Here is a 12,557-nt window from a genome sequence, read left to right as displayed (position 1 = left end):
AATTAGAAGTTGAGAGGCTACGGAAAATTTCAGGAACTCTATAGTTGATTTGAGGCTGGTTAACAAAAAATCATTCCGATGTCGTACTTTGTTGCTGATTAAGAGAAAAGAAACACTTTGCGGAACTATGGCGCTTTTTAACAAGCACTCGGTACTCTTTGGAACCTTGCGGCTGTTTAGCCGCAACTTGTAGGCTTGTTAAGATGGAACTTGTAGGCTTCTTAAGAAAGCGTACTGAACTTGATGGAACTTTATAGCTTTTTAATGCATGACATCGGTACAAGGTGGCTCTTATCAAAGTGTCAAAGGCTGACGCCGTCAATCATCTCATTTCTGCTGCACAAGTTAGATTATTTCCTTGAAGAAGAGATTTTTAGGGAAGTGATTGTGATTGTACAGTAAATTGTGATCCATTTCGTGTAATTTATGAATATTAAGGATTTAAAAATATACACATGTACACAAACAAAACAAATTCTGTTTTTTATTTCATCGATGACGCCTGCTTGAAAATAAAACACGAACAAAAAAAAATCCCTTGCACCCTGGCATAAGGAAGCTGCTTAGGCGCATTTTGAAGGACCACCTGGAACTTTGATGCTGTTTATCTACTGCAAAAGGCGAATTCAAGCAGCGATCTTTAGCATGCCAAAATGAGCTGCTTAAGCAATTTTGGCTATTTGGGTTGCATTCCCGAGGAATCTGCTTAACACGAATATCCGCGTAAGTCGAATTTCACGTTTTCCAGCTTGAGTAGATATAGAAAAAAGCATTCTTGAAGCAAATTTGACACCCGCTGCGGGTGATACTTTGAAGCCCCATGCGTCAGAATCAAACAATTTTAATTTTTCTGCACGCACGCCCGCAGTAGCGATTGCCGCTACCTAACTCGGGAACAAACTGTACTTGAAATATATAAATTGTTAACCAATGATGCTGATATACATTATAAAGGATTGTTTTCCAGGATTGTTTGCACGATTCTTTTCCAAAAAATATAAAAAATGTACAAAAATGCCAGAAATTAATGTTTAAATTATATAACTATAGACAAAAAATGTTATAAATAGGTTGTATAAATAAGTGCATTACAAAATGCTCTTTAATCTGGTTATATCATTGTAACAGGAAACTAAGCCTGTGTATGAGTCAATTCTGAAATCAATTAGATGCCCCCTCGCTCGTGAAACGGCCCGATGACTTCATCCATCGTATTCTGCAATCTGTATTAAACCTACAACATAACCTACAAGGACTTTGCAATCTGCAATCTGTATTAAACCTACAACATAACCTACAAGGACTTTATACAAAAATGTGTACATCGTTTGTGCATAGCATGAAATGTGCAAGATGCACATTTCACGATCGCAAAATAGCTATCACATGGCGTTATGAATGGGGAAGCGTCTTCTAACATCTGCTAACGTTTCCCCAAGATAACTAGCGACGCCCGAACATGCCCAACGCTCTATGCGCAGCATCATGTTTCCAAGGGCAAGCCAACGTGTTTAACATGACCATCGGATACACAAAACAACCTGCGGCCAGCAGAAACTATTCAATTCAGCACCAACAGTCTATTAGTCCACTTCAGTTTCAATAAACTTATGCTCAAGCAGAAAGAGCAATATATTGTTATTGTATTTGTTATCGCAAAACTAAAGGAACAATCATAACAACAAACTTAAGAACAAATATGATAAAACAACCTCCGGCACAACAGGCGAAAAGAAATAGATAGGGTAGAAGATGGTTATGGCGCAGTCGACTGTCATACAATTGGTTGTCATAGTTTTGTCACATAAAACCATTTAAGCATGTGTCCATCACATAACAAAGCAATCCTCGGCCGAAGAACATAATAATGCTGAAAAAATATGGAAATTTGATTTCGACTGCAATTTGTCTGCTAGGGAACCACCTTTCTTAGTTCGCGTCTGTTCACACAAAAAGGCCGATTTGCTGTAGCTTATTTGATTGGAGAAGATTTATTTTGACATCATTATCGATGGATACAATGGTTGCTGTCGGTGCATTTTTTTCACACGTCTAAATTTCTAGTTGTCCTGCAAAAGAGGGACTCGCTGTTGTAAATTATTTGTTACAATTTAAAAAAAAGTTCTGCAAATATCTCCTTTTCTGGTTAAACACACACACACACATCATGTTTCACGATTTTGAGGAAAAGCGTCACGATTTTTCAGCATTTCAAAACGTTTCCTTTCTGCCTCACGAAATTGTCGTCTTTGAAATTTTGTCTTTTGAGTGGCCTTCCGGATGATCAGATTGCGCTTGCAATACTCTTGCGGATTGTACGGCGGCTCATTCATGTCGTCCCAATTTTCCTCCTCGCACAATGACGTAGAGCAGTGTTCCGCCTCATCCGGTATACCAGTTCCGGACGGAACCATCGTACTATCGACCAATCCAGCAGCTACGCTTTGGTCGGACGGAACCAGCGTATTGTCCATCAATCCACCAGTTACGCCCTGATCAGATGGAACTAGCGTACTATCCATCAACGGATTTGCCGGACACCCGATCGGATACATGAACGATTGGATTTGTCCCCGATCGGGGCAAGTCGTCGTGTGCACTTTCATCTCCTGCTCATTAACGTGGTGGGAGCTGTTGAACGGGCAAATAGCGATCTTGGCATTTGGATGTTGGCGCCGGCACTTGATCAGATGTTTCACAAAACGCTGCGCAAGAATAGTGTGCGATTTGTTGTAAGGGCACTGGACAACGGCGCCAAAGTTGGTAATTTCGATGGGGTTCATGTTCATTTCGAGCAAAAAAAAACACAACTTACTTTTCCAAACGCTAACCGCACAATGAAAACCTATTGATGGCGGAACTCGGGCCAGATAAAGCGAAGGAAAGGCGTTCAGAGTCCTAAGCTCCAAACGAAAACGGGTTTATAGAATGAAGTGGGTTTCTGCTCAAAAGGAGCTATAAAACCGAACCCGATGTTTAAATGTGTAAAGTTCGGATCGGGTTGCGATAGTTAGAGCAGCGGTGCAGGAAGATTAAACAGCACTCGCGGGGTCAATTTGTCAAAAACAAAGCAGAGTTTCGGATGATCACTGGGAGCCATCGGGGCTCCAGGTAACGAGTGGACACAATGAATTAATTTAACACATTAGTATTGTTTGTGCGACTTACGATAAGACCTAAACGGCTCCACTGAACCGTGTCACTATGCGTACTGTGCGTAACTGAGCAGTGCTCGGTCTTATCTTACATCTTTATTTATACGATGCATTTCCTTTTAGTTAGATTTGGTTTTACTGTCACTTTCTGTTTTGTGTCAATTATGCTGAAGATCAGTTTTTGGGTTTACATATGGTTGCGCTTATTCTGTATGGTCAGTTCTGGGGTTTTGTGCTTATGCGGTGTTTTGTTTCTACGCTTGGGGGTAACGGTTCTGTTATGGTTTTACGCTTCAAGTGCGTTCTAACGGGCTTTGTGCTGAGTAATGTTTTTCTCGCCTTTGAATGTTACTGTGTGACTTGCATGTTTTTAAGTGTTTTGGGATGTGTGGGAGTGTTTTTGCTGATTTACATTTCCTGACTTAATGTTGTTATTGTGTGTTGACCATTTCTGTTGTTTGAGTGTAATAAGAGTTATGTAAACTGAGTATAGCATATGCATGCTGCAAATGTATTGGTGTCGATGCGTGTGAAACATATTGTACCTTTTTGGAAATCTATTCAATGGTCTTTTTTCTGTTCCTTACGATTCTTTATGATGCATTTCTTGTTCGATCCGAAACACATCCGAGATTTTATGACCACCGCGTCATGGGTCGGTTAATGAAAGGATACATTATTTGGTGCATATGCGCGTGTTCGGTATGATTGCATTTTTCTCCTTATCTCTTTTCACACGCTGTACGTACCAATTCTAGGGTTATTTTATTACCCTACGTGCGACCGTGATGGTCACACTTATTGACGAACTGAAGCCGTTCCCAAAAACGTCTGTTTTAGTGTTGAGAAATACGAATCCTATGAGGAATTTGAATCCCTTTTTGGTTTTCAAAACAAAGCCGAAGGAGGTGGAATGTGGCGATCGTAGATCGACACGAGTTTTCAAATAATTGGTTCGCGCTTCCCAGAAAATCTCAGCAATACCTTAAGGACATGTTTGAGAAATAGAACAAGGTGTATTAAAGATACCAGATTGCAAAAAAGGGCCTTTCGGGCGTCGCTATATGTGAAGGACCGTACGTCATTTTAAAGCCCGTTAGCCAATGGTTTCCGTAAACAAAACATTGCAAATACAGGCGGCCCTCGAGATGCACGGTTAATGGGGACCGAAAACGACCACAAAATACCGCGTATCTCAAATTGCCGCGTAAGTCGAATCTCGTGATTTCCATTTTGGATGGATCACTAATTTTCGTATAATTTGTGATTTCAGCTACTATATTAATTATTTGAGGTGATACTGACTGAGGGCCGGTCTGGTGGTCGGTCGTCAATTCGTACGACTTAACAACATGCCCGTCATGGGTTCAAGCCCCGAATAGCCCATGCCCCCATACGTAGGACTGACTGTTAGTGTTGGGTTTCATGAATCTTTCGTTGAGATTCATTCATATGAATCTTCAGTAATGAGTGATTCGAATCTCGAGGCGAATCTTCAATGATTGATTCTCTAAATATTCATAAATCTCTTCAAAGTTTCTTCAATCTAAAAGATTCATATATCCATTAAAATTCATACATCTTTTATGGGATTTATGAATCTTCATGAATGAAGATGTATGATTTTCAAAATGTTGAATTTCATAAATCCCACCTAAAATATGCCCGTCGTGGGTTCAAGCCTCGCATGGACCGTATTCCCGTAGCAAAACAAATTATTCGGCTGCGTGGTATTGCCAAATAGTCGCGAAAGCCTGTATAGGCTAGCATGATCACGTAGGTTGTTACGCCAAGAAGAAGAATAATAAAAATATCATGCTCTATAAAAGTTTAAGGATTCATGAATCTTTGAGATTCATGAATCTTTCCAATCGAGAATCAGATTCATTGAATCATTCTGAAGATTTATTAAGATTCATGAATCTTAATCAGATATACCCAACACTACTGACTATGGTAACATCTACTAACTATGTAACTATGGTAACATATCCTGCTGTGGTAACAATAAATCAAAGAAAACCAAGCTCACTTCACCAGTGGGTACAGGCAGGCCTTGACCGACAACGGTTGTTGTGCCAAAGAAGAAGATACTGAATGAATACAACCGTTTCAAACCTTTTGAAATGGTTTTTCACATTCGATTTAAAGAGAAATTATTTTGCATTTGATACTGTATGTGTCAAATCAGTACAATTTGCCCAAAGAACTGTCAAATTTAGAAAACCGCGTATCTCCGAATTCGCGTATAAGAGGTACCGTGTATCTCGGGGACCGCCTGTATAAGAGATTTCTTGGTTATATAGTGCGTTTTTACTTGTTTATTGATTTTGTAGCAAATATCCGTCATATTAACGAAACGGTTGGTGATTGTTTTAGACACGAAATCTAAAATCAAGTAAGTAAGAGTACCAATTACTCTCAAATCGTCCATGCTTCTGATAGTTTCTCGCTATAATGAGGAGAAAATGAGAAATGAATGTGAAAAGCAGTTAAATAAAACATTATCATGTTATTAGCACTTAATATATCGAAAAAAAAACAATGAATTATACAATACATTCATGGAATAACACTTAATATAATTGTTTTTTACTGCAATACCTTAGCTCGATCTATGTGTTAATGTGAAATATGAAGTTACAAAGCCCAAAATATGAACAAGTTAAAAAAACTAAACAACGGTTTGAATACTGGGGACCTTAGACCTCGAATACACAAAGTATTCCGCAAAAATAATTCAGACAATCATCAAAACTAGATACCAGATTGTCTAGGGCCATTTATATAAAAAAAAAACGATAACGTTACCAGGTTACAGGACTACGCCACTAATTTTTAAAAAAAATCCCCATTATTGTAATGAGAAATTGGAACATAATGGTCTCACAATCCAATTAAAATAAGGTACATAGGTCGACCCCTTTAGAGACCTGAAACTAAACCCATACTGATCCTGAAACCATTACATCACTTTTCATAGTTCAAGAACTGCACATGATCAAATGCCATTCTGGACCATATAATGCCATTCTGGACCATATAATGTACCCATATCAGCTCAAGAACCGCTCATAAACCCATACCGATCCTGGAACCTATCATGAACCCATACCGGTACTGAAACTGATACTGTACCCATACCAGTCCTAGAACTGATCATAAACCTGTCCTGGACCTAATGCTGTACCCATACCAGTCCTAGAACCGATCATGAATCCATACTGGTCCTAGAACTGATCATGAGCCCATACCGGTCCTGGAACTGATACTGTACCCATACCGGTCCTAGAACTGATCATTAACCCATACCGGTCTTGCAACGTATCATGCACCCGGTCCAGGAATCGATAAACACCCATAATGATCCAGAAATAGCACGCGATTCTTGAATACATGTTCTGGTTTCGAAACCGATACAGTTCCAATTCCAGCCGACAAACCATACCCGGGATTACATGTGCAGCGTAAGAAAAGTGTAGGAATCAGAGTAGGAAATTTTGTAGAATTTGTATAGTGATATAGTGATGTATTAGATAAAAGTTTATTTCCAGCATCGTAACGTCAGTATTAACACGAGGACGGTTACAAAAATTTGGTTTAAGGATAAGAAAAATAACTTATATCGACCCTCCCAAAATTTTGATCTACTTTCGGTAGAAAATATTGAAAGTGTTAATAATATTTAACGTTAGATTCGATCAGGAAGTTTAAGGTGCCAGTTTTAAGGGAAATAGTTCGAATTCTCGTAAATCCGTGCTCACAAATGTCAATTACCATTTGTGTGATTTTGAAAGAAGCAAATCTAATCTACGAACACACAAAATCTTGACGCTTTCAACACGCTTGATCACACTCAAATCCACATTTTCAGTATTTTCGAGTACTAATCGAGCAGATGTGGAAAAACAATTTCGAGCAAATGTCACTTGGGAAAATAAATGTTTCACTGCTCGATGCAGCGGTACGATGATGTGCTTTAACAGCTGTATCGAAACGTCAACGGTCCCCGAAAAAGCTTCTTATCGCCGCTGACCTTCACCGTAGACCAAAACAACAGATCCCGGTTTGGCCGGTACCGGACAGCAGTTTCCCGTGAATTTTCTAGTCTGCGAAGCCCATCACTTTTCGTAACAAAACAACAACCGCCCATTAACAACAGCGTTATGATGGCAGCAACCAAGCGCGCCCTTGCCCTGATCGCCCGCGGTTCGGAGGAGATGGAGCTCGTCATTACCGTCGATGTGCTGCGCCGCTGTAACGTAAGATGCCGTAACACTTGCACTCCTGCTGACTGACCCGTTTCACTTCACCCTTTACCGCACGTTGCAGGTCGAGGTTACCGTTGCGCTGGTGCAGGAGGCGGAGGGCACAGCGGCCGGCAATACCGAGCCGCTCGTGGCCTGCTGCTCCCGCGGCGTTAACGTGAAGGCGGACACCACGCTGCAGGCGTACGTGGAGCAGCAGGCCGCCACCGATGACGGCCTGCCGGATGCCATCATCCTCCCTGGGGGGCTCGAGGGCGCAAAAGCGATGGCCCAAGCGCCGGCGGTCGGCGCGCTGCTGGAGCGCCAGGCCCGGGTCGGCAAGCTGGTCGCGGCCATCTGTGCCGCGCCGACGGTGCTGGCCGCCCACGGCAAGCTGTTCGCCGGCCGGCGCCTCACCTCCTACCCGTCCTTCCGGGAGAAGCTGCAGGCGGATGGGTATCAGTGGGAGGAACCGGCGGCCGGCGGTCTCGGGCGGGTCGTACGGGACGAGAACCTCATTACCAGCCTCGGGCCGGCCACCACGTTCGACTTTGGGCTGGCGATCGGGGCGGCACTGGTCGGGCAGGAGGTGGCCGACAAGGTTGCCGCCGGTCTGCTCTACAAGTGAGGGAGGGGCCACGCGGGACGAAATTTTCTCTAGTGTGTGTGTGTTTGTGAGTGCGCGTGTGTTACTTTTGGGGACAATTATGAATCAGTTTGGGCTAATTTAAATGTGGATAGTTTGTTTTTGGTTTTGTTTGAATAAACAAACACAGAATAATATGATTATCAAACTCAATAAAACATAAAGCCAGTTTGTAATATTTGAGATATTTGTCACTTAATGTGTAAAACTTGGCATAAATTAAATATTAAATGTATAATGACTACATTTATTTCTAAAAGTTAAAGGTCAGGGATGTGCAACCAACCATCCAGAACAGCAATCAAATTATTCTTTTTATTTTTCTAATATTTTTTCTTTATCAATGTATCACAATTGAACTCTGAACTAGATTTAAATTCAAATCCATTGTAACCTGTTCAACATTATCGCCATATAAATCTTAAAAAAAAAACCTTTAACTCTACGGCCGAATACCCGCGGGTATTACTTGCGTTTTCAAACTGTAATAACTTTTTATTGAAAAATTATAGCTACTTATTTTTTCACGTATCTTTAGGAAAATTTAATTCTTTTAAAGGAGCGCATAATAAACTTATTTAAAAAAAAAATCCAAATATTTTAATTTTAACATTTTCTTTTGATTCCCATTGTCTCTTAAGCTGGGCGTAGAGAGAGCCCGGGTATCCCATACATTTTGTATGAGAAGTGATACTTTTTCATTTTAAAACTTTCTTATGTTAAATAATTTATGGTGTAATAAATACTCAAATTTCAAAATTGGGTTTAACGATAAAAGCATCAGTCTTATGTACTTTGTTGAAGAAGAATAGAATAGAATAGAGTATGAATCGAAAAGCAGAAATTAATCATAAAAAATATGTTTTTAAACATGGTTTTGGGTTATTAAATTTTTTCTACCAATAAAAACGTATTAAAAACGATGGTTATTATTTAAATTTGCGTTATATTCTATTTTTTCCCTTATATTGGCTCTCTTTTAATCATATTTCATTTACAAAAAAAATCCAGCAGAGCAAAGTGTGGCAGAATTAGTATGATTCATGAAATTCTATAATTATGAATGAGTACTTACCAAACGTATAATGTTTGATAGCATTGACTATGAAACAGTAATTGAAAATGTATGTTTTTTTTAAATCATCAGAATAATCTATGGAAAAAGGCACTTTTAATGTATTTGACATAAAAGAGCAGTGAAAACATCCATGTAAGAGGCGAGTTGTCACACTTAAAAAAATATTTCAAAATAGTAAACGAGTCTATAAAAATCCCATTTTTTCACTAAAGTAAATAAGACTAATGTCCGCATCTTGTTACCAAATTTTAAATTTGTATTTTCTACGCAACAACAGTTATTGAAGATCTAATGCGAAAAACAAAAACGTCCCACACAAAATGTACGGAAACGTAGAGATGAAGGTGTAAATTAGGTCATAAAGACAACGGTTAAACATTATTCTCGTCTTTTCGAATCGTAGATTCTGCGTAAAATGTGGACCTCCAACAATGGTTGGTCTGCCCTGTCCAATACCATACTGTACACTAGCATAGTCGCAGAATGGAGTGCAAAAGTATGGTGCCGTGGAGATTAACTTCCTCTTCAGCAATATTAACCGTAGTGTTGATCGTTTTCTTCTCGCCTCGAACCGTTTCTTATCAGCAAACATAAAAAAAAAGCAAATACAAAAGGAGAAGGGATGCAAATTTTCGTTCACCATGTAGGGTGCATCGCATTGCCCCGAGAGATAAACACACTTGCATTCTCGCTGTCGGGTCGATTACAGTCAGGGACTACATTTGACAAATCAGCTGTTTTCGCTCCGGATCGCTGTTGTTTGGGGGTGAGTTTTTGTTGCCACATCTAGGTTGCTTTTGAAATTCAAGCGTATTATTTTTCGATTTTCCACTATTTTCTCCAGGCTTTGGTGCATTTATTTCCTCTGGCCACACTACGATGGGATGGTGAGACGGCGCCGTGTTGTTGTGGTGCTGCATTATGTAATGTGTAAATAGGCGAACCGGTGTGCCAGTGACAGCAAACAGCGTCCAAGGACCACAACAAATCTCTTCTCCCCGTTCCGCGACAAGCGGAAGATGAACCACTGTAAGTATGGGAGAGGGGACGAACGCACCCCCGATCACCCACGATTTTCCTCTGCTCATTCCACTCCCCAGTTCGGAACAATCTGGCCCGGTTCCGGCTGATCACGTTCGATGTGACCGACACGCTGCTGGAGTACGCGGTCCGCCCGGAGCGGCACTACGCCCACGTCATCAACGCGGTGCTGGAGCCGCGGCTCGGGCTTACGCTGCGCGAGGACCAGATTGGCCCCGCGTTCGGGCGCTGCTTCCGGGCGATGAAGCAACAGTACCCGAACTTCGGGGCCGAGCGCCGCCGACCGACCGGCAGCGAGGAAGGCTGGCGCTGGTGGTGGCGCACGCTGGTCGAGCGCGTGGTAGTGGACGCCGCGGCCACCGGCACCGACCGCCATCAGGCCATCCCGGCGCCGCTCCTGCGCGCCATCGCGGAGCAGCTGATCGACGACTACACGTACGACGGGCGGCGGGTCTGCTGGCGGCAGCGGCCCGGCGTGGACGAGCTGCTGGCCAAGCTGCGCCAGCCGGCCGCTCCCACCCGCACGCTCGGCATCGTGTCCAACTTCGATCCCCGGCTGGAGATCATACTGCGCAACAATGGCATCACACCGGGGCCGCCCGGGGTCGTCGACTTTGTGGTGACCAGCTACGAGGCGCGGGTGGAAAAACCGAACGCGGCCATATTCGAAGCGGCGCTGCGGCGTGCGAACCAACTGCGCCGGGCGCCGGCTGGGCAGGAGATCCGGCCGGACGAGGCGCTGCACATTGGCAACCTGTGCCGGGAGGACTATGGGGGGGCGCGCAGTGCCGGCTGGTGTGCGCTGCTCGTTAACGTGCCACCGAACGCGAAGAACCGACAGCTGCTGGCGACCATCCCGAGCGGGCACGTTTTCACCGGGCTGCCGGAGCTGCAGCGGCGGCTGGAGCAGACGGAGCCGTTGGAATGGTGACGAGAGCGGGAGAACCGAGTAGGGAGTTGTTTTCTTCTTTTTTTTGTAAGGATGTACAAATTTGGATACACATTGTAAGAGTGACATGAGGCTCAAATAGGTAGATTTTTGCTAGAATTATATTGTTGTAGCAAGTAAAAGCGGCAAGAAGGACGCAACGATGAAAACGATATTTTTTGGGAGGAATGAAATGTAAAAAGTCAAAGCCACATGTTGTCCTATTTTGTGTTTTTATGGTCTGAATTGCTTCGCGATACTTCCTGAAGTCATCGTTTTTCAGGATCTGTGTTAGCAGTCGAACATATCTTGGTATCGGAACTGGTAATATCACATTGTTGGAGCGGAACTGGAATTAAATGGACTTATTTGGAATATTTCTGGAATTGTATTACCTTTCTACAGCCGTAAATGGGTTGCTTCACCTTGAGGCTATTTTCATATTATGCTTCAAAGTTCTCAAAGTTGTCAACATTTAAAACATTTGAAATTAGAAAACGTTCATAAAAATAGAGAAAAAGAACTAGTGGTGGAAGCTCGGAATCGGACCTACCCGATTTCGATACCGTGTTCGGAATCAATTCCGAAGCCGATTTGGATGGTGGAATCGATTGCGATTTCTAGGTCGATTCCGGAGTCGGAATTGGAATCGACCTAGGAATCGCAATTTGTTCCGGAAACGGAATCAAAATTGACTCCAGAATTGGAATTAGCTCCGGAATGAGAATCAGTTCTTGAATTGAAATAAGAATTTTCAGAAGCGAAATTAGTCCTCGAATCTGTATGAGAATTGATCGTTTACAAGTAAAATTGTTTTTTTTACGGCTATGAATACGTAGCATCATTGGACCCAAACGGCTGTTATTATGCCGAGATGCCGAAACTGACTCCAATTTCGAAGCCGAACCGATTCCGATTCCGGAGTCGATTTCGATTCCGGAATTGATTCTCAACTTCGGAGCTAGCTGGAATCGTTTCTGACGAAAACTTCTTACTTCTCATCAATATTTGGAATACTGGATCAGTAAAATACTGCACAATTATAATCAAAACTACACCTTTTCTTCCACCACCATCTAGCTGGGTAGGTAATGGTGTAGCCGTACATTTTATCTGAGAGTTTAAATCATTCCCAAAAATAAAAATAAAAATCAAAATCTGATCAAATGCCGGTCTTGAACCTGGTTACTGAACCTATGTCGATCCAGGAACCGATACTGAACCCATACCAGTCCAAGAACTCATCATGCACCCATACCAATCTTGGAACCGATCATGAACCCATACGGGTCCTGCAACTAATCATGAACCTATACCGGAGCTAGAACCAATTATGAACCCATACCAGTCCTGGGACCTGTCACAAACCCGTACCTTTACTGAAACAGATACTAAACCAATACCAGTCCTGGAACCTATCTTGAACTTATTCCGGTACTGGAACTGATACTGAACCCAAACC

General features: G+C 42.2%; 3 protein-coding genes across 3 annotated transcripts; 2 read left to right on the top strand and 1 right to left on the bottom strand.

Moving 5' to 3' along the window:
• Window positions 1-1,070: 1,070 nt before the first annotated feature.
• Window positions 1,071-3,173, bottom strand: LOC120955002 (uncharacterized). The gene has a single exon (XM_040375446.2). The coding sequence runs from the start codon at window positions 2,787-2,789 to the stop codon at window positions 2,166-2,168; it is 624 nt and encodes a 207-aa protein (XP_040231380.2). The 5' UTR covers window positions 2,790-3,173; the 3' UTR covers window positions 1,071-2,165.
• A 3,959-nt stretch (window positions 3,174-7,132) lies between these two features.
• On the top strand, window positions 7,133-8,231 carry LOC120954606 (protein dj-1beta-like). The gene is made up of 2 exons (XM_040374687.2): window positions 7,133-7,417; window positions 7,488-8,231. Exons 1-2 carry the CDS (start codon window positions 7,322-7,324, stop codon window positions 8,028-8,030), a joined length of 639 nt encoding a protein of 212 aa, XP_040230621.2. The 5' UTR covers window positions 7,133-7,321; the 3' UTR covers window positions 8,031-8,231.
• Window positions 8,232-9,308: 1,077 nt separating this feature from the next.
• On the top strand, window positions 9,309-11,307 carry LOC120954596 (rhythmically expressed gene 2 protein-like). The gene is made up of 3 exons (XM_040374675.2): window positions 9,309-9,892; window positions 9,971-10,155; window positions 10,227-11,307. The coding sequence occupies exons 2-3, from the start codon at window positions 10,146-10,148 to the stop codon at window positions 11,096-11,098; spliced, it is 882 nt and encodes a 293-aa protein (XP_040230609.2). The 5' UTR covers window positions 9,309-9,892; window positions 9,971-10,145; the 3' UTR covers window positions 11,099-11,307.
• The last annotated feature ends 1,250 nt before the right edge of the window (window positions 11,308-12,557 follow it).

The sequence above is a fragment of the Anopheles coluzzii genome, chromosome X, assembly GCF_943734685.1.
Source record: "Anopheles coluzzii chromosome X, AcolN3, whole genome shotgun sequence".
NCBI classification, from domain to species: Eukaryota; Metazoa; Arthropoda; class Insecta; order Diptera; family Culicidae; genus Anopheles; species Anopheles coluzzii.
This window is presented reverse-complemented; position numbering and strand designations above follow the sequence as displayed.